General features: G+C 39.8%; 2 protein-coding genes across 7 annotated transcripts in view; both read right to left on the bottom strand.

Moving 5' to 3' along the window:
- Nucleotides 1–6,434, bottom strand: part of usp2a (ubiquitin specific peptidase 2a) — a 50,419-nt gene extending 43,985 nt beyond the window's left edge. For 2 of the 4 annotated variants that reach the window (XM_039822476.1, XM_039822487.1), the window contains exons 1-2: nt 4,664–4,820; nt 3,673–3,813 (exon numbers count right to left, since the gene is read on the bottom strand). The gene's annotated coding sequence lies outside the window, so the exon portion shown is untranslated. Of the gene's footprint in view, nt 1–3,672; nt 3,814–4,663; nt 4,830–6,205 lie in introns of those variants that run through there. The other 2 variants (XM_039822483.1, XM_039822488.1) reach the window with 2 other exon arrangements.
- A 1,598-nt stretch (nt 6,435–8,032) lies between these two features.
- Nucleotides 8,033–25,415, bottom strand: LOC120547157 (tubulin-specific chaperone cofactor E-like protein). Of its 3 annotated transcripts, none has more exons than XM_039782645.1 (11): nt 25,154–25,415; nt 24,010–24,126; nt 23,782–23,852; nt 22,237–22,416; nt 21,651–21,790; nt 19,916–20,097; nt 18,071–18,327; nt 16,273–16,399; nt 15,987–16,103; nt 15,771–15,882; nt 8,033–13,879 (listed from the first exon to the last, which is right to left on the bottom strand). In XM_039782645.1, exons 4-11 carry the CDS (start codon nt 22,382–22,384, stop codon nt 13,673–13,675), a joined length of 1,290 nt encoding a protein of 429 aa, XP_039638579.1. In that variant the 5' UTR covers nt 22,385–22,416; nt 23,782–23,852; nt 24,010–24,126; nt 25,154–25,415; the 3' UTR covers nt 8,033–13,672. The 3 variants fall into 3 exon arrangements, with proteins under 3 accessions (XP_039638579.1, XP_039638562.1, XP_039638569.1); XM_039782628.1 differs by having other exon boundaries at nt 25,162–25,415; XM_039782635.1 differs by lacking the exon at nt 25,154–25,415 and having other exon boundaries at nt 24,010–25,147.
- Between the last annotated feature and the right edge of the window lie 2,385 nt (nt 25,416–27,800).

Below are 27,800 nucleotides of genomic sequence, written 5' to 3'. Positions count from 1 at the left end.
CCTAGCTACTACTAAGACATCATTCAACACTTACATTTTCTCATCAGCCAAGTCTAGTGTGTGTCAGTTCAGTGCTATGTATAATGCAGTATTAACAGCTAGATACGAAGAAAAAAATAAAATAAAGGAAATGCACTAGAGGAAGGCAGTGCTGGCACACCAACACTTAAGAGTGGCAAATACAACCGAAAAATAAAGTGGGGAAAAAAACATCTGGTTCATAAAGATTCTGTGAAAGAAGAGATTAAGTATCAATGCTTTTGATTGTCTTAGCCTCTCAATCAGCGCATTCCAAAGCTCTGGGTTCTGACTATAACAGCTCTGCCACCCTTTATTTTCCATCCGTAAAACATACTTTATTAAACTGTTTTTGTTTTATAATCAACTGCATTTTCTGCTACAAAGAAATTCTTACCTCTCATTACATATTTTTCACTATACAAACATGTTTCTAAACTATGAAAACCAGGAGAGAAGCAGCCAATTAGCATTTATCATTACCACCATCTGGCCATTAAAGCAGCAGTGACCTCAGAGAGCACCTAATCTGCAGGCTACAGTGATTGATGCTCGAGTCTCTGCAGCTGACTGCCATGATTCTTTATTCATTGAGCTAATCATTTGGTCAATTAGATACCCTTATTAATGAAACACTTATCAATCTCTGCCATTCCACTAAGTGATGTTGAAGGAGGCAATAGATACACAAAAGTGGCTTATAGCAACTTGTGATTAAAGCATTAATTCACAGTAGCGTCAATCACCAGCAGCACTTATAGCTCACCTAGGTGTTACTGATGATGTCACTCACTTTTGATTCCAAGAACTTTGTCAAAAAATATTTACTGTTAAAAACATTTACTTCCTCCAGTACAAAATGCAGATTTTCTGGAAAACAATACTATATTTTATGGTTTCCACTGACAGGACTTAACAGAGACCGCCCTTTTTTGTGTGTCAAAAATGACATTGTGATGTGAGCGCACTCTCGTAAGTGCTGCGTTTGACACTACCGGACTCAGAAAGTGGGCTGGGAGACCTGGAACCATATATAAGTGGTTTAAATTTCAGACAAAACTTCTCCATGTCTTCATAAATTATCATGTTTTAAAGGAGACCTATAGACCAATATGGAGTGGACGTCACAATTACGTCACTGCAGTTGGGCACGCATTGTGGTGGCAGAAAAACAACTGAAACAATGATGAATATACGATTTGTCACAATACATCCATGGGTTTTCAGCGACGACTTTCTCATAATACATCCATGGGGCTAGTTTCTTAGCTAGCTTGATTATTTCTCCAAGTTTTAATGCTACGTTGGTTACAGAAAATGAGCCAAACAGCCGACTGGTGAACAGTGGCAGTGCTGGCTCCAGAGACGGATAAGCTAGCTAGCTAACTAGCCAGCCCTAACGTTAGCTTAACCATTTTCGGAGTAGCTACTTGCGCTCTCCTCCCTGTCTGCCAGCAGCATGGAGACCGCTGGGTTAGCTAGGGACCAGGTTGGGCCATATGTTTACATTGTTTCAACCGGCCACCGTCAGCCCAGCAACCAGCGGCGGCTGTGGCGACTAAGTTAATGTTACAGTAACGTTCTTCTCAGTCAGCTGGGAGATGTGTTCAAACGGCAAGTTCCCTTCGTTCCACAAGTTCTCTTAGCTTTTTTAGACTTATAAATAAACACATATTGTCCTTATTAAACAGAGAAATACAACCATAACGTAGCCTACACCTTCTGAATTCAAGTTTCTCTCCTTCACCTAACAAAGACTAACGTTAGATCAATCACCTTAATTCATCCAAAACACGTTTCATTCAAACTTAAATGGAACTCACCAAAACTTAGTTTTTCCGCAGTTCCTGCAATCACCAACTGTGGTTTGGTTGAAATAAATCCTAGTAAAAATCATGAGTAAAAATACGCCGGCTCCACAGCTGTTTCCCCGCTGTCAGTCTGTCTCACTGCCCGCCGGGTGTCCCGTTCTTCCGAAGCAGACCATTAAATTAGCTAAATAAAATAGGCCAACAGATCTCTAAAGTCTAAATTTTTGTCTGATAAACTGTAAATTTATTGAACAAACGTAGCTAGCTGTCCAGGCTTAAGTGGCCGTGTTTTCATCTAAAGTGGGTTGGGAAATCAATAGATCCCACCACAACTGTCACTTTCCTGCCACCAGTTAAGCCCCGCTCACAAAAGCATCATCATTGTTTACAAACAACAAATTGGTCTTTTATGCTCATTTTAAGGTTCATACTTGTATTTCCACTATAACACATTTACATGCTTTAATGTTGAAAAAGACATTTTATGTTTCTCATACTGCCCAAGGCGGCTGTACCTGTATTTGCCCACTGTCAGAGTCACTCTGTTGGAGTGCCTGTCTTTTTAAGCCCCCCTAATGAAAAAACCTAGTCTGCTCTGATTGGTCAGCGTTTCTGGGTATTCTGCATCTGCTTGTTTTGTCCATCACTGCAGCCTGGGGACTGACTATGATAAAGTATAGCAGCACTTTCTACAGTGAAAAATCACCAATAAAGCCTTCTAAACCAAAAACTACACAATCAGACATGTTCTGTTGGACAAACTATGTAATGAACACTGTTTCTAAATAATCTCAAACCACATTTGGCATTTCTGCACTGCAATTTGTTGTTACGATACTGCTATAAGATAATATTGGCCTGCCCGATTTATCAGTCAACTCTACCAGATACTGTTAAGCACCGTATTGCATCGTTATCGCATTGCTATCATAATGCTATGTTCACCTGCTTAAAAAAAAAACAACTCCAGCTCCCAGAACTCTGCAGGCTTTTAACAAAAACTAAACTAAACATAGATCACACATTACACCAGCTTCAGGATTTCTCCGTTGGCTTCCTGTCACTTTATTGATTTTAAAAATTTGACTTCCGACATACAAGGCACCTCTGTATTTGAAGGAATTGCTGTGCACTCTGACCTCAGGGAGGAGCTTCAAATCATCAGAGCAAGTACTTCTGGCAGTTCCAAGGTCAAGGCTGAAAACTACAGGGGATTGTGCTTTTGCTGTTGTTGCTTTTTGGCCCTTAAACTGCCTCAGAAAAGCCAAATCTGTGCACATCTTTAAAAAGCACCTTAAAACTAATTTGTTTACTCTGGCTTTCTGTTGATTTGTTCCAAATCCACTATGTAAACTGGTCTTCATTAGATATCTGAATATGCTATCATCACTGTATTATATAACAGATGCATTGCATGGCAGTTTTGGTGTCTAATTCAGTGGATACGTGTTGATAAATGTGTGTGTAGATAATGTTTTCTGACTGATATTGGCATCATCAAAACCTTTTAGCAGTGTAAACTGCAATTTCAATGCTCTATTATTGTCATAGTCTAAATGTCTACATGGCAGCAATGCTGTAAACTGAGAAGGAACTGACGTGCAGCATCACCTTTCCAGTAAAGTCATTTCTGTGAGTCATTTGTAAGCTGATGAAACATAACAAATTTTCTTACTTTTTTTGACTCTCTTTAATAAAGGGATCAGCCAGTTCTGCTGTGATACATCTGAATCATGCAATCAGTGATGTAAAACTCTGCCCTTACATAAAAAAAACAGTTTGTTTGTTGATTTTTTGCACACATGTGCGTGTGTGTAAAAGCATGTGTGTGTGAAGTAGTTACCTGCGTATTTGTAGCGATGTATGTCAGTCCCTGCAGGCTGTGATGGCTCTTGGGCAGCTCATTCTACTGTTGCTACCCCACGGTGTACACACACACACGCACACACAAACACACACACAGGCTTTGGGCCACTGATTACTCCTGTGGAAACACACAGACACATTACATGACATACCAGTCAACACAGAGGACAGAACAGTGAACCAGCAACATTAAAACGTTTAATCTTTTTCTGTTGACTGGGGAATTTCGTTTAGATATGTATAAACTGAAACAGGCAAATAGAAACAGTATCACTAGATAATAATATGCTGTCAAACACTGCTATCAAACTAGTGGGACAGAAAATCCCTGCCGGAAAATCACAAATGCTGTATGTGCCCATAGGCCCTGTAAATTGACAAAGACAGCAGAAATCAACATCTCCTTGATCTGTTTTGTGCTGTCTCTCTAAGAAAACTGTTTGACTACAGCAAACACTTTCAGCATGAAGTGACCGTACAGGCCACCGGTCAACACATTCTCTGGATTTCATGTCCAACCATTAAAGATTGATGATGCATCCTTCAGCTCGTATTATCAAATCCAGATAAGTTGCTCAATTATAAAGCTCAGGTAAAGACAAAGTTGAAAGGTTGACTCCATCTTGTACAGCCTTATTTTGTGATTCTTCCAGCACTTGATTCAAAGCGCATATTTAGCCATCACAACAAGCTGCTTTATACATTTTGACTTTTCAATGCAAACTTCACACATATCAACTTTTGAAATGCCCTACCCTGAAGAGTTGTTCACTGTTCCCCAAGTCATGCTAGACAAATCCAGAACTTTCTGAAACGTTATCCCTGTTCTCTATCATTGTCTCCTTGGGAAGACATACCCTACAGCTGACCAAACAGCCCACACAGTATGCATTCAACAGACAACCAGGTACCTAACAGAGGAAAAGGGAGGAAGAGTGGCAGTTAAGTTAGTATGTTAAGAGGCTCACCCTTGTTGTTCTGAGCGGCCAGGCCAATAGACTGAAAGAAATGAGGTGCTACTTGGGAGGCTGTGGCCCCAGAGTGTGAGAGGATAGTATGAGCACAGCGATCCAGAATGCCACAGATCAAGTTACAGAGCCGGTAAATATAGCAGACGCCTATGGCCTCTACAGGTCACTCAACACTCAGTGGCATTCCAATTTGCTCTTAAAGGACTAGCATTAAGATTTTATAAGCCAAGCTGGGTAAGCATCAAGTCCACCACACTGCTTTAGCCAGCAGATTGGCAAGCTTGACTGGATCATGATTCGTCCACAGCAGGCACCTCTGCATTCCTCAAGTAAAAGTGCAACTGCATAAGTTACTATATATACACCCCAAACTGCCACAATAAGTCATTTGTTGCCTGTCAGTCACATATCAAAGTACAATTTGTCATGGATTTTTACGGTGATGGTACTAACTGTATTTCAGCGTTATATGACTTATCTTCTACATGTAATTTCTTACAAATTAAAATAATATTCTACCTTGCTTCCCTTATTCTGGCCATCCGTGTATAGTTGCAAAACTAATGTATGAAAAACATACACCAGTAAATTACCAAATCGAGTATTTTCTAGGCACAGGAGAACAGTTGACGTAAGACAATGGAAAAAGACAGAGTGGATCGGTCTCCGTGGAGGGTATAGCATTTCATGACAAGGAGAAGATGGGACGACACAAGAACAGAAGCCATACTCGATGCACCGCAGTGTGGCCGTTTTCACATGGTGCATAACGGACTGGTTTAAGGCAAATATCAATGCATTTGAAATCATTTTGCATTAAGTATGGGGATAACATTATTCCATACGTGATTAACGTTAGAAAACCACGTAGGAGCGTTGCTCGGTAATGGAAGCGGGGCAGGTTTGACAGAGTGAAGGGGGCGGAGAGCATAGCTAGAGATATACAGGAGATAGTATCAGCGAAAACTCAGTTTTCCCAGTAGTTCTTTTCATGGTGGTAGCGAAGTACAAAGTTAATACAACGCTTATTAACAAGCCTGAATGGTTATTGTCTCCGTGTCACCTCGGCGAACGTCCCGCATCGGCTGGTTAACGCAAGTAACGTTAAACAGTAACGTTACCTAGCTTCTCTGTGCAGCAAAGACAGCGGTGTGTTCAATGACTAGCTACCGCATACAGCTTGGACCTTTAGCTACATTTTGAACTTTCAGAGTTGGTTTAGGTGTTACTCTTCCCCCATAACACAACGTCGGGCAGTTTATGTAGGAACTAGTAAGGCTAACGTTACCTGTCTTAACATTTGAAATTACTGAGATGTTTCGCAGACATGTTTTAATGCCGAATATTTTAGCGGCTCATTGTGACTTCTAATGCATTAAATGGTGTTTTTTTTATTCTCGGCAAGCAACGCAGCCTAACATTGTCGGATGTAGAAGTTTGACTTGCTTCTGCCCATAGAAGAGAACAGTAGGCTAGCTGAGGGTTATGGTGGTGTGAGCTGTGGGGTAACGTTAACGTTACTGGACTGCATTTACTCACCTCACTGTTGGGAGATCATCCCGATCCAAACGGGCAGCGAAACGCCCCCAAAGGTATCTTTATGGCAAATTGGTGTTGCTTTTTAGACCATTACTTAAGTTGCTGTGACGGTTGACCGACAATTTTTAATAGAAGACTAGCTACATCCTCATGTGCTTTAAATCAAGACTACGCTGGTATTTAGCCATATCTTCTATCATCTTGCAGTTGTAGTTTCTTTCTGCAACCAAGTAACGGTTCTGTTCGCTTTAAGGGTGACGTCAGTCCGGTAGCGGAGCTAATTTATGATTGGTTCATACCTTTCTGTAAGCGTCACCAGCCGACGCAGCGACCCGCCTCCTACATGTCACCATGGTGACGAACGTAAACATCAGAAATTGCTTTCATTGAAAAAAATGCTGCTTTCAATGCTATGGGAAAGACGGTAACTTGTTTCCAATAATAATTCATTTTCCCTTCAGCTTTGTGGTTGTGGGTCTAAGTACCACCAGAAATAAAAACAAAACAAAAATGAAGCTTACTCCACCCAATAAGAGCACCCGTATTTACTGAGAGACTGTTGGAAAAACCCAATACCTACAGACTTCAGTCACCTCAAATGTATGTAACGTTGTTTGGATTGTGAATGCAACTAGAACTGTCACCAAATATTGATTGATCTGCTGTGTAAAATTACAGATAAAATTGTGATAAATTTTTTGTGTAATGGTTTGTGAGTGACCCCTGGCAAAGCACTGCTATTATTATTATTATTATTATTTTATTTATTTTTTTTAAAAGTAGTAGGCTATAGGAACAATATTAATACTAATGGATTGGAATGAAATAGTAAATATGAAATAAGTACCTTCAAACACTGTTCAAGATAAGTGTTATTTATTACTTGCCATCACAGTGCAGTTACGTTTGTTTTACGGCTATATTGTGACTAAAATCTTATACACAAACCCATTTTTATTTCTGGTGCACTTATTTATTTAGTAAGTAGCCTAACACCAGAAATAAAAACAAAACAAAAATAAAGCTTACTCCACCCAATAAGTGTATGTATGTATTGAGAAACCCAATGCCTACAGACTTCAGTCACCTCAAATGCATGTACAGTATTTTTAACCATACGCTTTGTTTGGATTGTGAATGCAACTGGAACTGTCTCCAAATACTGATATCTGCTTTGTAAAAAATACAGATGAAAATTACTTTGTTAATGGTTTGACCATGGCAAAGTATTGCTATAATATTTTTTTTTGAAGTAGAATAGGAACAATACGAATTCTAATGGATTTAAGTAAGTAAATGAAAATAAAAAGTTAATATGAAAAAGTACCTCCAAGGACATAGATAATTGTTGTTTATTTCCTGCCATCACAGTGCAGTTACATTTCTTTTACGGCTATATTGGGGCTAAAATCTTATACACACACACATTTTTAGAAGACATTTTTGTGATGTTCTGAATGTCTAACAATTCAAGAACTCTGAAAGAAAAATGCTGTTAAATTGATTAAAAATGTAATATTATATGCAATGATGTTACGGTGTTCTTTTAATTCTCCTACAATACTCAAGATTGTTATAAGAATACATTTGCTGCATTAATGGTTGGTTGGGTCAAATATTGAAAGGCATCTAAGAGACCAGTTTGACGGTTTCTTTTGACTATTTCAGGTTCCAGCACTCAAGTAGTCAATCATGCTGGAGTGCGTGAGCATCTGCATCAAAGTGAATGAGTCATAAAATCATACTGCAGTATAACAGCTGTGAAGTACATCCAGACCCCCTGACGTGGTTCCAGTGCTACGAAGAATGAAACAAAGTGTCACACACTGAGGAGGGAGACTGCCATTTATTACCATTCAGTAACAGACCTTTCTCTACATATGCTAATATAAGAAAGGTGACTCATTCTGTTCCATTAATACTTATATGTACTACATATATGTTCCTACAAAGAAAAGATAATGCTTTAATTGCCACATATTATGAACAGTCGTGTGTTACATATAGTTGAGTGAATGATTAGCTTAAATACTGGTGTCTGAGTCTGAGCGGGGTTGAAACCTAGGCATCCTGCAAATTTAGTCCAACCAAAATATATAAAACTATAATCAAAGACAAATATAGCCTTCTGAGATCCACGTAAGATCTGGTGCACTACTTTTAGCGGTAGATGATGACTCAAGCAGTGCATTTACTGATATATCCAGAGATGCAAGTATCTATTTAGTTTCACAGGTCTCCATTAAAAACAGGATGTGCTGTATTGAAGCTGCCAGGTGTCTAGCATTATGTGTTGAGTATTTAACTAAGCAAAGGAAATACAGAGCTTTTCAATGTATTAATTATCTTTTTTCAGTTTCGTCTTACGACATTAACATACTGCACTGGTTTTGAGGAGAGGGAGATCATTTATAGGTCTAACCTTTTAACTTCAAATTAATTACCCTTCAGGAGGTATTTGACTACTTCAATTCATGAATTCCCAAATTTTTTAAGAATGCCTTTTGACACCACCGAGGACTCCTTTGAAAAAAATTGTTTGATCATTGTAGAAATATGCTTATTTAGATTTATACTAATCTTGCACACTACATATGTAGCTATAGCCAGCAGTTGATTAGTTTAGCTTAGCACAAAAACTTGAAAAAGGGAAAACCAGCTAGCCTGGCTCTGTCAGAAAGTAACAAAGTCCACAACATAACATGTTTCTAAGTGAGCTTTAGATGTGCTGGTAGGCAGATTTTGTTACCTTTGGACAGAACTGGCAAGCTGTTTCCCGCTGTTTCCAGTTTTATGCTAAGAAAACCGACCCCTGGCTGCATACAGTAGCTTTATTTTTAGCATGCAGATATGAGAGTGATATCGTTCTTCTTATCTAATTCTCAGGCAAGATAGCATATAAACCTATTTCCCAAAATGTCGAAGTGTTCCTTGAAATGTGACATTCTCTGTACTATGTATGAAAGTGGTAAAAGAAATTAGAGTTATAATGATGGTGGTTGCAAATCTAGATATTAACAACAAGCGAGGGACTTTTTATTTAAACTAATCACCTGTGCAGTGGCTGTACTGCCTTCTGGTCTATTGAGGCTACTGCTGGTGGAATTATTATATCTGCCTCTATGATGAATGTGGCTCGATGGTGTTTTAAGCCCCCAACGTCTCCTTCCAGGCAGCGCTGCGACCGTTGACTTCAAGGCACCTAACCTTAACCCTAACCATTGCCTAATCCTAGTGCCTTCCAGGCTTAAAACACAGATAAACATGAATGTGTCCTTGTGAAATTGTTGAATAATGATGTTTGTTGTTGTTGCCAGGCCACTGTCAATCAAATATGATCAGACCACAACTACTCACTCTTGATAAAGCAGATTACCTGAGGTTTTTTTGTTTTTTAAACCCTCAATAAATAATAACTAAAGATTTATTTTCTAACTTTAACTTTGTTTGTTGCTTTATTAGTCATTAATCTTTAATGTTACAGAGAAATACTCTAAAGTCACCTTTTCAGGGGCTATAAAATAACGTAGCCAATATTTTCAGGTTGGATTGTAAACAATAGACACAATAAATAACATGATAACATATTGTTCTTAAACAAACTAAATCTGGATGAATTCAACAGGTAAACAATAAATTTACATCAAGACTTATAATATTTTTCTTGGGCTTTGTGTAAAACAAAGTTCCATCAAGTTCCTCATTCCATAAATCTATAAGCAGGCATAGTGACCACTTTGCTCGCATAAAACACATAAAATCAATTAAGAACATGCATACCAAAATATCACCCACTCTGCAAACCATCACGTTCTCGCACTTCAAACAAATCTAACACTGATTAGCAGCACAGACACTATAACTCAGTACCTAACAGTTGGTGCCAGCAGTGCACTGCTGCCTCTCTCTTTGCTGGATTCTATGGCTGTGGTTCAAGCTACGCTAACAATTATTCAGCACTATACCGTGACAAAATGGGGAAAACATGTCGCAGTATTGTAATTCTTTTCATCTAACCTGCTGTGTGTCATTGCTACACCATCACTGCTTATATCACACCTTCTAATATTCAAGTATAGCAGTAGTGTTATAAAATAAACATTGGTAAATTATAATAGTAAGGAGGGAAATAGTGTTGCATTTACATACTTGAGATATTAATACAGTTGGAGGGTAAAAACACAGTTAACAAGAGGCCAAAGCACACTGAGCGGATTTTTCTATCAAGAGTGGATAAACTGAGAGCACAGCCCAAACAGGTATTTGTTTCCAAACAGCCCCTAAATGTGAATATTTAATGTAGTGGCTTGAAATATCCGCTGAGTCCATAGCATAACACTGTGCACTGTCAGGAATTCCCTACTCTGCTAATCACTATAAGAAAAAGCACTATAAGAAAAATTGATAGACATCAATGCTCCTCTTATACAAGGTGATGCTATATAATAAAATCAATTAATCGTGTAAATAGTCCACATTATAATTATAATAATATCATAATGAGCTATCTTTGGTGGAAGTAATTATGTGCAGGACGGAGTGAAATGTAGAATACAGTAGTATTTAACTAAATAGTGGAAATGTGTTTAAGAAGAATTGCTGATTATATTCTTTGAAAATTATAAATTCACTGTAAAGAAAGTGCATTGATGAAGCATTTAAACATCTATAAAACAAGATCATATGCAAGTAATTAAAGAAATAAAATATGACTTATATCAGAAAAATGGAGCACTAAAATTCAGAGTGCTATTTTCTTAAAAGCCAGCAACAGCAGCAATAACTTGTAAAATCATATAGCCATGTATGCAAAATCAGGTAATTTGATGAAAACAGTTTGCAGCCATGTGCCCTTAAAATAACCATGAACACAAGTTAACAATAAACTCTCAACCTCATCCTACTCCCTAGAATCTGCTCAAATCAATTAACATGATCTGGTTAAGCTAATGGATGAACGGATGGATGAATATAATCAAGCATGCACTTGCATGATGTTTTAAATAGAAAGGTTATGCCTTCATACTGCTGCTATGCAGAATGTGCAATGAAAGATTGTCTTTTGGGTACCCTGGTGTGTGTGTGTGTGTTTCATTTCTTTCCTCACAAAAAAAAAAATCTAATAAAGTTGCTGTTGTGTGTCTTCTGCCACTTATCTGGGGGCGGGTTGCAGTGGCAGCAGGCTAAGCAAGGTAGTCCAGACATCCCTCTCCCCAGGGACGTTTTCCAGCTCCTCCTTAGGGATCCCGAGGCGTTCCCAAGCCTGAGATAATCTCTCCAGTGTGCTCTGGGTCTACCCTGGGGTCTCCCATCAGTTGGATGTAACTGGAAACCCTGCAAAGTAAGGCCCCTAGGAGGCATCCTGATCAAATGCCTGAACCACCTCAACTGGCCCCTTTCAACGTGAAGGAGCAGTGGCTCTAATCCAATCTCCCTCCAGATGTCTGAGCTCTTTATCCTAATTGTGGCCGCTTTTATCTGTGATCTTGTTCTTTCGGGTTACTATCCAAAGCTCATGACCATAGGTGAGGGTCGAAACATAGATCAGCTGATAAATCGAGAGCTTAGCCTTCCGGCTTTGCATCAATCCGCCTGCCCATCTCACACTCCATCTCACCCTCACTCGTGAACAACACCCTGAGATACTTGAACTCCTTCACCCTGACTTCTCTAAACTCGACTACAAACCGCCTCAGTGCGTGCAGGAGGTCACAGTCTCATGAAGTCAACAGAACCACATCATCTGCAAAGAGCAGATATGCAATTTTGAGGTCCCCAAACCGATCACTCTCCCACCCCTGCCTTTGAGATCCTACCCATGGCAATCACAAACAAAATCGGTGACAAGAGACAACCCTGGCGAAGCTCAACACCCACTAAAAACGTGTTTGACTTCCTGCTGAGAATGTGGACACTGCTCTCACTCCAGTTATATAAGGACCGGATGGCTCGGTACCCCACACTCCCCACAGGACTCCCTGGGGTACATGGTTATAAGCCTTCTCCAAGTCCAGAAAACAAATGTAGAAAACACATAACAGGGTAAAGAAAACATCAACCCTAAAATACTCTTCACACTCACTTGACTGAATGTTTGACCTTTACTGTGCAGGGTTTGACAGTAGAACACTGTTTTCACATGCATCTGCTGAAGGAGGAAAGTTTATCTGTGCTCACCTTAAAATTCAGTTTAGCATGTGAGTGTACAAGCATGATGACAACTAGTTTGGAAGCCAATCCTGACGCAGTATGCAACTACTGTAACAAAAGTGTGATGTGGAAACTTGAATCCTGCAGGGCACACACACTGAGAATGGTGAAGAAGGAGGCCCCGATCAGACAGAGCATGTTTTAGCGGCCTGGGGAGGCTTTTTGTAATTGTTTTAGAGTGAAGCATTTTGCTTGCTGCTTTTGCGTTGCCGAGCGCCTCACTTTTTTTTTTTTTCACCCTGAACGGCTGAAGTTCAAAAAACATCCACTCAGAGTGAAAAACGGCATTTAACTTCACAGTAAAATAACGGTTGACTGGTGATTTGATGGTTGCCTAGCAAGAGTCACAAAAAAATGCAACTGGTCTGATCGGGGCGCCTTCAACAAAAAAGGCAGTGCAGTGATCGCGGCTGGAAGATATTGTGTCCAGTACACTTTTGTAATTAATTACAAAATGTGCTTATTCATTGGTTCTAGATTTTTCAATGACTATTTAAAATTGCATATTCTATGATAAATTTCACACTTATCGCTTGTTATTACGGATCTAGAAATATTTTCTAGCTTTTTGCCTGTATTTTGTCAAATGATCTAAATGTGCTGTAGCATCTTCCAACTTTAGCAGTTAACCCCAGAAATACAGAAAAAAACACCACCATACAACAAAATGGACCCAAAAAATACTACTTTCATCACCACCATTATACAGTGTTTTAGACAGGATTTTTCCTTCAACAACTGCTGCTCCTCCTGTTATTGTGCCCATTTTAAAAGTGCACCGTCTTACTGCTAATCAGGGTAGTTTTCATAACATTTGGGCAAGCGAGTGGTGTTGGATACTTGCTTATGCAGGTGCTAGGTACATGCCGTGTATAGAGCTGCAGTAAAGCTTTGCTGGTACGGCAGCACCCTCTCCTCTGCTTAAGCTGCTAGCTGACTGTGAGTTACTCTATCAGCCTGTTTTCCAGCGTGACAAATTTGTCTACTTACTCCAGTGGATGCCCTCAAATACAGCTGAAATAAATAAAGACGTAATGGCTGCATTTCCAGCTAGAGCCTCCGAGCAGCCCACTGTGCATGATGGTATTCACATCATTCTCTTGTTTTGCTCTCCTCGTTCCAAAAAGTGGGCCGCTGATGCTGTTCCATATGTGTTTTTTTCAATTATTTTGTGATGTCAGTTAACCAGGCAACAAATAATCCAATTAATCAATCAATCAATGAGTCACTCTAATTATCCAGTTGGACACCAGCTGTTCACTTGGTCTTGGGCACCACCAGTATTTCATCACCGTCTTGGATGCTGTAGGAGTGGAGGGCCCGGGTGTTGTACTTCATTTCTTCTGGACCGAAGGCGCTGCACTTGTCGATGTAATAGATCCTCATGCTGTTGGTGGACAGCTGGACCACTGTTGTCAGCTGCTTCTTCAGCTCAGCTACTGTCTGGTCCAAACGGATGCTCAGCTGACACAAAGACAAACAGTCTCTTCATATTAAGCATTAAACTGACACTAATTTCACTCAGATTACAGAAATTCTTCATATGATGGTTAAGAAGAATGATTAAAAGCTATGCATATAATAGTGCGTATAGTATAGTACTATATTGACGACGGTTAATTTACGGGATAGTTCCGGTGCCACTGGAAGTTCCGCCAGATGTCCCTCACTTCCCACTTTCTTTGAGTTAACTTTAATAGTTGGTTTAGTAAACTCCGGTCGGATCGAGCAACATTAACCGCAACCTCTGAGCAACGGTAACAGCTGAAAATGGCAAGTTTTTAGGAAAATGTGGATCGTGCAACAAGGCAGACATGCTTGGTTCATTCGGGGAATGATTATAAAGATTTACAAAGACTATGTTTATGGCATTTACTCTCTAACTGGGATGTTTTGGGACCAATTTGGCAGGATTTTCAATGGACAAAATACACACAGCGAAAGAGAGCAAATTACGTTTAACCACGTATCCTGCTAATTTATTAAAGCTCACGTTACTATACTGTGTGAAGAGTTAACTTCATTTAATATTGTATGTGGCGTTTTCTTTTGCGGGGTGCAACTGTTCCACCAAAACAAGTTCCTTCCTGAGACTATTTTGAAGAGCCACGCATGCTGCTTCTGGAGCTTAGCGCCGTCCAAAACGATTGTGATGGGAGGAATGTTGTGTGGAAGGGCCAGACCTTCCTCCACAGCGCTGTGGAGATAGGTCTGGCAATGCGAGACTATGCATGTACCAATGGTAAGAATGCAAACATAACCCTGGCCATAAATTAAAGTGCACTGACACACCATTTGATTTGAAATATTTCCCCAGTCTTAGTATTGTTCATCTTAATGGGCATAGTTTGTTATTGAAAATGTATGGCTTTACACTGGATCGTCCATGGTGCAGCCACTGGGGGGTTAGGGTTGTGACTTAAGCTAAGTTCCCACTACAAGTCTTTCAAAGTCATCAGTTCGCTGTACTGTTCACACTACACAACTTGCTGTCTTGTTTTCACACTACCTGACTGACACACACTACTAGATCTTTCACCAGCAGGAATCCTCGAGTCTAGTCTCCAAACTACATTTTGTCACGAGAACACTTGCAAGCACTGACACCGGACACGACGTAATACCATACGCGAGACATTTGACATTCAGTACAGTGGAATTAAATACAGACAGTGACCTTCACAGCAATGCTTTGTTTCTGTCTCAATCATTGAAGTGGGATTAATAACACTGTGTGGAGTCCCATGGCGTGTTTGATCGATAAGTCTTTTTTACAAAGGAAAGTTTAGTGAAGGTTGCCGGACTCATCATGAACCACTGACTGTGCAGAACATAGGAAACTGAATATTTATCCATTAAAGAGTTCAAATGTTTCAAACAACAAGCTTCACCCTACTGGATTGGTGCAGATACTAATTTTAAATATATATCCTTGGTGTGCCAATTAGTCAAAAGTAGGGAGCATTAGTGTCAAGGACACAATCAACCAATCGAGGCAGAAACAATCATTACAATTACTTATGAGACACTCACTAGGATTGTGAGATCAAGTATGAATGGGATACAATTAGGGCTGTCAAAATGAACGCGATAATAACAGCGTAACGCAAATTTCTTTTAACGCCACTCATTTTTTTAAAAGCGCGATTAACGTGAGCATTAAAAACTTGAAAAATATCCCTTGAAAAGTACATGTAGAAGAGATTAAAAAAAATGTATGCGATTAATTGTGATTACAAATTTTAATCAATTGACAGCGCTAGTTACAATATGATATCAGTTGATGCCCTGCCATTCAAGTTATTCTACTTTGGTAAACTATTCAGAACAATACCTCATGACATATTTAACACACCTGTTCCACTTTTTCCTCACAGTGAACCTCCACCTGGGCACGGAAGCGAGGTCGGAGGTCAATCTCAGCAAGTGGTTCCAGCTTCCCATACTTGGTTACCAGGGAATGGTATCTGAGGAGGAAAAGAGCAGGTTGTGCTGTCAGTCCTAAGAGCACACACACGACACAAAAACTCATACCATTGTAGTTGGTGTATGGACAGTGAGTGCAGCGTACCTGTAAGGCAGCTCCTCCTCAGGGTAGTCTAAGTGGTAACGAATGAAGAACCTCTCTGCGTCTTCTCTCTCACAATCAGTCACAACACTGCCATTTAGCTGTGATATTGAAGGGAGCCTGAGGGGAAGCACATACATACTGCATAAGCAGGTATGTGTGACACTGTCTGAATCTGAAATCTACCAGATTATTGCCCTCTCCTCTATTTCAGATGTTAAACACTCCTCAGTGTTTCTATCTAGTATAAAGGAGTTCCATTCTCACTGATGCCATGGATGGGACTCACTGTGCTATCATGAGGCTGCGTCGCTCTGTGTTGGTGTAGGTCTGCAGTAAGGGAATGCCCTGCAGCCGCACCTCCTCCAACTTGGGGAAGAAGTTGAGCTTCTCAATGTCCTCCCATCGGTTGAAACCTGACAACACACGCAGACAAGTCATGTTTCAAACAGTTAGGACAAAGGAACAGCGACAGCAGACAAGTATTGCAAGAAGGTGCACCATGTATCCTTTAGATAGCTCTGTCCAAGCTAACACTTTATTGTACAATATGTTAATAGTAGGCTAACATTTTCCTGGAAGCGAAAAAATTAGAACTTATGGCAGCTGAATATGTCTAGACTTTCCAGGCTTGTTTAAAGGCCCTGAAAATATATTTTTCGTCATCCCCTTCTTACTATAAGTGGTGGTATAATACATGAGCAAACTATTTTATGCTGAAGTTAAAACAGTTTTGCTTATTTTCCATTTGAGATTTTGGTTTTCATCTGGAGATTTCGTTTAAAATCTGGTGACATTTGGTGGGTCATTTGGTTACTCTGTTATAGAGAAATAGTGTTTTTTCATTTAACCTTTATTCCATGGTCTTCATTCCATATGCAGTATAAGGATGGCTGGTTCTAGAGGTAGGTCTGCTACCCATGATTTGCTTGATCTCCGCATGAATGTCTCTCCATTTCCAATACTGATACTATGTTGACAATGAAATAAAAAATAACACAAACTGTCTAGAAGAATAACTTTTCACCTGATAAAGACAGAACCTAGTTCCAGTCCTTCAACTGGCTATCTAAAAAGGGCAAGGTGAGCAAGGTAAACAAACATAGCTAACATGTGTAAAGTTTGCCTCTGCTTAAAAAATGGGTCTGGTGATATTTTATATTTTACTAAATATCAAGAAATGTCATGAAAAGATCAAAACCATCAATGAATCATTTCTACTAGGATTGTGTGTGTATCCAAAGCCTGATATATCATATTCTCTGTGCCATAGATCTTAAAACGCATCAATGAGCCACTGGGTTTCACTGGGTGACATGTTCCTTCATTACCATGAACGCACGCACGCACGCACGCACGCACGCACGCACGCACGCACGCACGCACGCACGCACGCACATTTTTGGTTTGGGTCTTTTAAAGGGATTTGTAACAATAAAAAAACAATCCTTTAAGTTAAAATCTTAATCCTAGGCTGCAATCTTTGCTGCTTTATTATCTATTGTCTCGGGACATTTTCACTCAATTCCCTCAAAATCCCTGAACAATGGAAACTGCACTTGTACCCTAACAGGGAAATTATCTCAGCAGAATTTGGTTTTTGTTTAAAAACAAAATACATTAAAAAAAAAAAAGTCTTGAATGCTGAATCTGAAACAAAATGACATGCAAGGATTGTTTTCTGCGCCTGGGGCGAAGGAGATATGACAAAGCGGTGCATTGAAGTCAATTTGAACACGTCTTTGGATTCATCGCCTTTACTCCTAGAATTCTAAAAATAGACTCACCGCTGATACTACCCAAAATAGAAACAATACCAGAGATAAAAGCAGCGGGGGACAGGAATCTGTTGCAATACTCTACAAATAACGGAAAGCTTTTAGGATACAGTGACATGTTTGCTTGTGCTAATTTTCTCAGCCGTTATTAAGTTGTTGCCTACAGATGCTGACACCATTATTCTGTACTGAACCGAAAATCCGAAGCAATTCAGTGCGACCATCATGGGAAAATAAAGCCTATTTAAATTGTTTAATGTGGCTTACACCGAAACACACACAGAAATTCAAACAGTCAGATCCACTGACCTGAGTTGTGCAGGTTGATGCTGCGGAGGTTAGGGAAGAGCCGTTGCAGGATATCCTTGTTGTCGTCAATGGAGACCAAGTTGTTGTTGGCCATGACCAGAGTCTCTAGGCTTGGGAACATGGTGCCAAACTTGCGGACTTCTGCCCAGTCCTGGAGGCTGTTGTCGGTGATGTGAAGCAGCCGCAAGGTGGGGCAGACCACACTGGAGGCGCTCACACCACTGTACTCGTTAAGGCACAGGAACAACTGCTCCAGCCTGCAGGGACAAAACAGGAGAGTACAGGGTGGAATGTTGCGCATGTAAAATAAAGTGCAACAACTTACATAATATATGTAGTGAAGACTTATAAATAAATAAAAAATAAAAAAGGTGTTTATTCCTGCATAAAGGAAGTTTTGGCGGCCCCCAAGGAGGTTTTAGCCAGCCTCAAAGAAAAAATCACCAGCACCAAAATTATAAGAATTTTGAATAAAAATAGCAATTCAAATTCTCTCTAAATGTGTTTAAGAGCTATTTACCAAACAATCGTTGAACAAGAAGCACACAAACTTGAATTTGAGAGCTTATCTCAGTTTGAGTCTGGCTGTACTGGACTCTCCAGGGCATCATTTACCCAAGCACAATATACAATTTGTTAATCAAATTGTCAGAACTAACAGGAAAAATGCATAGATTTCGGTCAAATAAGGAAACACACTCATTTTGTCTGCTGTGCATAGTCACCCCCCAAAGGCCCATTCTGAGCCAGGGAAAACCCTGAATGTGGATGCCTTTACACACATCTTCAACCCGGGCAGCACAGAAGATCTATACAATCACCACAGTTTCAAGGTGGGCACCCACGGTGAGTGTCACTAATTCAGTATCTGACCAAACGTCTCCCCTTCCGTTCCTGAGTTATGGCGTTGAATAAAGGCCAGAAAAGATAAAGTTGAAACTAAAGTAAAGTAAGTAAGTAAGTAAGTAAAGTTGAACTTTGACCTTTTGGATATTAAATGTCATCACTTTTTACCCTATTAGACATTTGTGTGAAATGTTGTCATAATTAGCGTAGCAATTCTTGAGTTATGACCTTTGACCTCCAAAATCTAATCAGTTCATCCTTGAGTCCAAGTGGACGGTTGTGCCAAATCTGAAGAATTTCCCCCCAGGGGTTCCTGAGAAATCGCGTTCACAAGTATGGGACGGATGGACAACGTATGGATGGACAATGTACGTCGAAGAGACGGACGGAAGACATTAGTACTCAAGGACTGACGGACAACCCGAAAATATAATGCATCAGGCCGCGGCTGACGGCAGTGCAGAGGCATGATAAAAAAGGGACTGTAGGGCGCTTGGTTAGCTCACCTGGTAGAGCGGGCGCCCATATATACTGTAGAGGTTTACTCCTCGACGCAGCGGCCGCGAGTTCGACTCCGACCTGCTGCCCTTTGCTGCATGTCATTCCCCCTCTCTCTTCCCTTTCAAATCTAAGCTGTCCTGTACAAATAAAGGCCTAAAATGCCCAAAAATGTACACCACCTAAAATGTACATACAGTACTGTATATCCTCCTCACTGAACAACACTATACACTTGGGAAACTCAGCCATGTTTCTCCCTCTCCACTGTCCGGACAAATTAATGAATATTGCATATTTAATATTCTATCACATTATACTTTATATACAATATTGTATATTCTATACTTTATTATACCATACAATGTTTTTTTTGTAATATATGTTATACCGTATTATTCCATTACATTATATGCTATATTAATACAGAGTTATTTGCTGTTATTATAGGTTGCAAGCCTATGGAGAAATTGAGAAGCATTAATCAACTATTCTTCTTACTCCGGTATCTCCGTGGTGAGCAGCATCACGGTGTCCCAGGACACCCGGGTGTTGTTGAGGACGAGGCGTCGGACCCGCGAAAGGCCTTCAGCGCGGCGCGGCTGGATGGTCATTTCTGCCAGGGGGTTAGAGCTCAGGTTCAGGAACTCCAGGTTGGGGATGTTGGACACGATTTTATTGATCTGAAAATGAGACAATGATGGGTTTTTAATTTCAAAAGCCACACATGTGAACATACAACTAGAAGACTGATTCCACTTTATGGACGACGGATCATTACTGGTCATTACAATTTGTATCTCATCATCACAAATACTCCCAAGGAGGCAGCACAGGTTTTCCTTCTAAGTTTGGCATATTCACTTGATAACCCTCACAAGAAAAGGCTGGTAGAGTGTTTTACTTATTGTAATGAAGGAACATGCCACCCAGTGCAACACTGTGGCTCATTAACGTGTTTTTTATTGTTTTTGGACGAAAATGTAGCTCTCTGACACAGAGAAATAAGATATATCCGGCTTCAGATACACATTAGTTAGCAGGATACATGAATTGGTTCAGTCTTTTCACAGGTATGTTGACAATAGTCTCGCTTTGCCAGACTTTCCTCCACAGCGCTGCGGAAGAGGGTCTGGCTAGTCCACACAGCGTTCCGGGATGGAAGAAAAACGTGCTCTGGTTTATTGGCATGTCTTTAAACCAATCACAATCGTCATGGGTGGTGCTATGCCCCGGACATAATGACGGTGCTGCTGCAAAATAGCCTCGGGAAGGAACTTGTTTTGGTGGAACATGTGTACGTTCAAAAGTTGTTTTAGTCATGCAACAGAAAACTCAGATTGGACAGATAGTCTAGCTAGCTGTCTGCATTTACCCTGCAGAGATCTGAGGAGCAGTTAAAGCGCCCATATTATGCTCATTTTCAGGTTCATAGTTGTATTTTGAGGTTGTACCAGAACAGGTTTACATGGTTTAATTTTCAAAAAACACCATATTTTTGTTGTACTGCACATTGCTGCAGCTCCTCTTTTCACCCTGTGTTCAGGTGTCTGTTTTAGCTACAGAGTGAGACTTCTCACTGCTGTAACATCTTTGGTGGCAGTCGCACATGCGCAGTAGCTAGGTAAGGATCATATCAGCTAGGATTAGCCGGGAGACTTCTTCTAAATGAGGGCGCACTTCCAACTTTGCGTGGAATACCTGCAGAACAGGGACATGTAAGTAGTTCTTTTGTAGATTATGGTGAACTAGTGTGTGTTGTAGCAGTGTTTTGCCATTGAGAACGAGCTAGCATGCTACGGTTAGCCCCTTCGTTTCGGCTAGTGACGTAGAAAGCCCTGCAGATTTTGACCAGCTCACCCGGAGACTGAAGGCAGGATACATTCAGAAACCGTATCTCACTCAAAACAGCATTGATGTTTTTTTCCAAGTTTTTATGTGTGTGGAAGCATCAGAGACACAAAAATAACACCCCCCAAAAAAATGATTTTTTCATAATATGGGCACTTTAACCATAATAGACCGGAGTTTAAAATTCCAACACAAAAAAAGCGTAAGGTACAGGACATCTGGCGGAAAAGAGTGAAATCCGGCGGAATTTCTGGCAACAATGGAGCAATCCCAGAAGTGGAACGTCGTGGATATAGACTACGTTGACAATAAGTAAAATACAGAATATCACCAGCCTTATCCCTCTAATGGAAACTAACTACTGTAATAAACCCAGAGACGGCACCTCATGCCAGTCCTGCAGGTTGTTATGAGACAGGTCCAGCTCAATGACATGGGCACAGAAAGCAGCAATCTCAGCCCGGTCTCCTGCCCTGCTGATCCCACAGCTATTCAACACCAGAACAATGGGAAGGTTCAGACGGTCTGGAGGAGAGGTGGGAAAGGATGAAAGAAGGAAGTAAAAAAGGATTAGTCAAACAGAGGGGAAGCTTTAGACAGAAAAAGGAGTTTATTATTTGGGTTACTTTTTTATTCATAACAGTGAGGTCTTAAGTCCCATAGCGCACTTTATCCCCTCTTGGCCCAGCGCCCTCACAGACTGCGTGTGATGATAGTGAACATGACATGGTGCATACGACAAAAGTCCACGAGTGCTCAGTCTGCAAATTAGGGTGCACATTTGGATTCAGCCATCTTTAAATAATGGGTCAAACTGGCTGGAAACCGCCGTTGTCCGGCTGTCACTCACAACTGCCCTCTCTACCAACATATAAAACAACTAAATGTAACAAGCCTTGGCCCATTCTACGGAGGCTGTAGTGAGGTAAAGGGAAAGTGACATGCCAATATCTATCTGATCTCCAGCTCACCTTTCACAGGGGAGCCTTGAGGAGCTGGGGTGGGCACCACCACCACTGCCATACCAGGCCCTCTGCGTAATGGAAAGTTCTCTGGACTGTACTTTTCACTCATCACCTCCACAAAGGTACGACCATACTTGTCCTCTGGTGGCTCCATGGCTCCGTCCCGCTGAACAGCCTCCCCCTCAGCTGGTCAGCAGTGTGACAAAGAGACAGACATCCACAGTGATTAGCTGTCAGCTCGTACGTAGGGCCCCGATTAACTGTGCAATCCAAGCGCATTTGCTACTATACACACTACTCAACTCAGACTTTTTACATAGCTGTGCCAATCATGACAGTGCACAACAACAAATCAAGAAGAGGCCGAACAAGGGCTGCAACCTAGGACTTTTAATTTTCTATTATCTATTAATCTACTTATAATTTCATGAATATTTAAATGAGCCATTTGGCCTATGGAACCTCAGAAAACGGTGAAAAAGGGTTATCACAATCATTCGGAGACCCAGGCAAGTATCCTTGTTGTTGTTTTTCCCCAACAGTCCAAAAACTCAAAAAAATGTAATTTCAGATGATATAATGCAGAAAAAGCAGCAAATCCTCAATTAAACGATAATCGTTGCAAAAATACACACTTTTAAGTTAAAAACAAAGTGCTACTTTTGCCACACCAGTTAAAAACATACAGGAAAAAGAGAAAGCCGAGACAAATATATCTAAAGATTTGATGTTTAACTGTAAAATTCTCTGCCACATTTCTTATCTTCTCCAACGAAGTCCATTCATTTCAGTAATTCACTTGCAACTTATTCCATGATGCAGCCATTAATAATAAAGTACCTGTAAAAGCATATTTTGTAAATGAACAATTGTACCTTTCTCAGGTCTAGCTTGTATATATTAGCAACCCATGCAGAAACACAAGAATGACCAGGAATGCTTTTTTTAAAGAGAGGTATGGATGATGATGGGAGAAGGGAGGGACACAAGGAGCGGAGGTTTCCTCAGGTCTTTATTAGCAAACCACAAAGACACTGTCCAATTTAAATACCCCTGAATGGTTGGACTGAAACAAGAAAGCTGATCTTTATGCCGAAACTTTTTTAAATAACAGAATGTGAAAAGGCCCTTTTGACTTAACTTATCACTTACATTTCTATAATTAAAATGTTGAGTATCTGTCTGTGTTTTAAAATGCTTGGTGAGCAGAGCCTCTCTGTGGAATCTGCTGCAGGGAAGCATAAATTATGTAGTGGTTTTGCTGAAATAAAAAAATAAATGGATCCTGTTACAATATCTTATTTGACAAAAATGATGGCTGCAGTAAATTGTGGTTAATGTATGAAAGCAGTTTGTCACTCAGCTAACAAATCAAGTATTTTGCTTTACTGCCATGGTTATTGTTTTACAAACAGGCAAATAAAACACAGATCCAAAACAACATGCATGTTTGGTGTTTGACCCACTGTCCTGTTTAAGAGAAGTCACTTGTTCAGTAATATCCAGGTATATGTGGTTATAGAACAAAATAAATGACAGAAAGCATCTTACCTGAAGAGAAGTTTCCCTTGACTTGACCACTATCACAGCTCGCTGTCTTCTTCGATGTTTGCTCTAATGGCCTGTCAAAGAAATCAGGGGTAAGCCTGGTTCATGTTGTATCCACTGACAGATCATTTCAAGTGCAAATAAAACAACATGTCATTAATCTTTACACAAGTCAAAGCTGTCTATTTCGAATGTGAAGAAGAGGTGGTAGCATTATCAGTTGTTTCTTACTCCAGAGTGGCTGGTAGGGCTGGCAGATGTCCTTAGTAGCAATGTTGGTCCCTCTTTGGTCAGTTGCTCTGGACAGACCAGAACAGGGAGGACTTGGAGTCTGTTCACCACATGACACTGGAGAGCAAAGTCAAATATCAGTTTCTGCCTTGTTATTCATTTGCCAATATCAATCAAAAGAAGATGGAAGCACATTTAGATTACTTAGAAGTAGAACAGAGTGCACAGCCAAAAAACTGCCTTCACAGTGCAGATACAAACCAGACAGGAACTGTCCCCACAAGGATTAGCAAAAAAGATACAACTATCTGTCTGTGACAATATGAATATACTCAATGATTGATGACTGAAGATAATAAATTAAAAGATTTTAAAGCCGGATTACCAGCTAGAGCCTTTTACCGAATATCGTCTATCAGACAAACCGATTATAAAGTTGATCGCAATATTGTGCTATTTATTCTGTTAGATTTACGCCGACCTGATATGTAACACTTGCTGACTCGTAAAATATATTAAGTGATGTTGTCACGTAATGCATCGGTCGATAAGATACAGGCATCTATGAGACTCCTTTTTTAATGGAATTCGGCTAGTTCTTTTTCATGGGGAGCCCGCTATGCCAAATCCCCTTGAAAAGTCTCCTAATTGTATCCTTTTTTTGCTTATCAGTAAAGTTAAACATGTAACAATTTGTAAAACCTGATGACCTTCAATTCAGCACGCAATTCTTTTAAATTCGGCATGTACCTTTTTGACAAAGAAATAGTTATTTAGACTAAATTCTAAATTATATAGGCCTACGTGCTTTAATAGCTAGCCCCTCACCAAGTTACATCAATTTGGTGAAAAGTGGTCCTGCACAATAGGCAGACCGATTATAAAAGCTGAAAATGTATTGTGATAATTCTATGACATTTGCGCCGAATTAATGTATATCTCTTGGTGATTAATAAAAGATGTATAGTGTTGTTATGTTATCGGCTACATAGGCCGATAAAGCTCAGACAACAAGAAATTGACATTTTCGCGAAAGGAGTTTGGCTATTTTTACTAAAGCGTATAGCTAACCCTGTACAGGCAATTAACATGTTTAGCATTATATCCCTGGATAAAGAAATAACATTTAACTGGTGAATAATACGTGCAAACCGGTTGTTGACAGCCGAGTAGCAGACCGCATCCAGAAGACTCTCTGACCCCCAGCAGCAGCGATGGAGCCCGAGATGGATTACAGATGGCAACGATATAAATATACTTTCAATAATCAGCTAGTGACAAAATGCTAGGAGGACGTATCAAAAACTGATCAAATAGTCGTCGTTCTACTGTACAGACCTCTGAGGTCTACTTTGAACGTTCCTTGTTGATAAAAACAAACCAGCTGTCATTTTGCTCTGCCATACATCCCGGAAGTGACGTAGATTAAGCAGTAACCTGAAACGAGTTTTTTTTCCAGCTTTTTTTCATTTTTTTTAAAGTTACATGTATAGTTTTTTTCTTAGTCTATTTTCTGAGATGCTATCAAATCGTACAAGAAAAAAAAGTAAACTGACAATGATGTCATTGTGTTGCACTATGGTTACTGCCTATAGTATCTTTTTACAGTCTATGTTTACTGTCTATGGTTGCTGATGATGAACGTGATTATTCTTGTATCATTATAGCTTGCCTGACATCATAGACTGTATAAAATAGCCTGAAACTGATGTTGCCCTTATTATTCAGCTAAAAGACCCTTTGTCATGGCAGACATTTTGACATGTTATGATAGGGAAAGCAAGAGTAACTAATAATATTACTGATGGCTGCATTCAGTTTAGGTAATAAAGTTCAGGGCCCTGGTATTGTGGTAGATCCTAAATCGAATAGAATAGAATGGTCAACGTAGTTAGGTTTAGGCATGGGGAGTGGGGATTGGTTAGGGCAGGCCTCTTCAACGTTTTTTAGGACCTCTTAGCTGAAAGAGACGGTGTAGGTACCACATACATTTTTTATGGTGCATACAATACAAAGTTATTAAAATAATAATTATTGACATATTCATATATTTATACATCATGTTTTGATGTTAAACATACATGTAGTACAGTGAATCCTTGCTATACTGTATCTGTGGATGGATACCTTATGGCTAGCTTACCAGTAACCCTATCATCAATGTTGTTTAAATTGGAGAAGAAGAAAAAAATCACAAATAGGTTTATAGAGTTATCCTTGTTGATATGTTGGGCTTGTGTTCAGGTATATTTTAATACATATTTTCCCTTTTGGATATTTTTTATATAATTAAACAATGACTTGGTGGCCCCCTGCAGTAACTCTGAGAACCCCTAAGGGTCCCAGACCTCCTGTTAAAGATCTCTGTGTTGGTATACCAACCATCCATTCATCTATCTACCTGACTCGAACTCTGTGCACTAGAGCCCTCTAGTGGTTATGTGTCATCCTGGGTGGAATTCACAGATATTTTGTCATCAGCACGTACAATACTATTGTCTACAAAGTAAAGTTGATATTAAAATTTCAGGTACTTTGACTCACTTGTTGGCTGCCTGCTGTTTGTGTCTGTTTGTCAATGTGGGCTTTAACCTTGCAGTTTTGATCCTGTTGTGTGGGTTTTAAAGTGAAAACTAAAGTGGATACTCACTAGTAGCGAATGATTGATCCTTAGTTTGTCAGCAGAGTCTATGAGGAGCTGGCAGATGTCCTGTTTGCTAATTTGATCATGAAGGCCACTCTGTCCAGTTAGAGATACTGCATGGAAGTGCCATCACAGCAGTGGTTGCCCTCTTCATTCTCAAACATGGGGATTTTTTTAGACATCAATAAGTACATTAATGTTAAAATACATCACAAGTGCAAGCTCAGCTATGTATCTGCACTAATATATAGCACACATTATTGAACTCTTACATGCCAGTTGTTTCCTGACAATTCATAAGATTGCAAAAATCTTATGAATTGTTGTTCAAATGTTAGGTCTAATTACTTGACTTATTGCAAAAATGTAATGTTGGCAATATAAAATATGAAACATTTCCTTGTTTTCTCAACTGCAAAACAACTTTTCATTTTGACTTTAACTCAAAGATAATTTTCCTCTTTCCTCATAAGATACATGCAAAATGATTCCTAGTAATAAACAGTCCGTGACCTGCTGATCCCAGGTTCCCCTGGTTTTATGCTTAGTTTGGACTGGTCCATGTTCCAGTTTTGAGGGAGCCAATTAATCCAAACAGATTTCTTGGACCAGACCTGTGATATACAGTAGCATCAACTTATCCAGCAAACCAATCAAAATCTTTCAATTTAAATTGTAATTCTGGTCATGTGGATAGCTTTAAGTCCAATTTTAGTCAAAACTGAGCTAAAAGTAGAGTGAAGATTACATTTTTCAGGTGAACCAAATATACACTAATGTTGCCTGCGTCTGCTTGTGTGAATAGGGAATTGTTTGCCAACATGTTAATAAACTAATAGTGTCAGTCTTGTGTTGGCAGCTTATTTGCTACCCCCAAGTGGTCAGAAAAAGATGAATCCATGCAGGTTTAACACAAATATACACAAGCAGACATTGAACTACACAATCCTTACATTTATAGTTTATTTAAAAAAATGACCAAGAACACATCTTCAAGCTGCAACTGAAGAAAAATAAGACACTTTAAGATTAACAGGCTTCTCAAAATATTTGAGCTGTATTGTATGTGTCTGTAGGTTAAGATGTATGGACTAAGACTTTTCATCATTTTGTAAAATAATCTGTTCACTCACAGGGGTCCTTTGTC

This window comes from Perca fluviatilis, chromosome 2, assembly GCF_010015445.1.
Source record: "Perca fluviatilis chromosome 2, GENO_Pfluv_1.0, whole genome shotgun sequence".
In the NCBI taxonomy this organism is placed as follows: domain Eukaryota; kingdom Metazoa; phylum Chordata; class Actinopteri; order Perciformes; family Percidae; genus Perca; species Perca fluviatilis.
Note: the sequence above shows the minus strand (reverse complement) of the source record. Positions and strands in the feature narration are given on the sequence as shown.

Bases quoted from the DNA above. Each gene is read 5' to 3' on its own strand.
- LOC120547157 (XM_039782645.1), bottom strand. From the start codon at position 22,384: ATGGAGCCACCAGAGGACAAGTATGGTCGTACCTTTGTGGAGGTGATG. The intron at 18,328-19,915 runs GTAAGAAGAATA...TTGTCCCTGCAG, and splicing joins CTCACCACGGAGATACCGGA to GCTGGAGCAGTTGTTCCTGT. The intron at 15,883-15,986 runs GTACGCTGCACT...TTTCCTCCTCAG, and splicing joins GAGGAGGAGCTGCCTTACAG to ATACCATTCCCTGGTAACCA.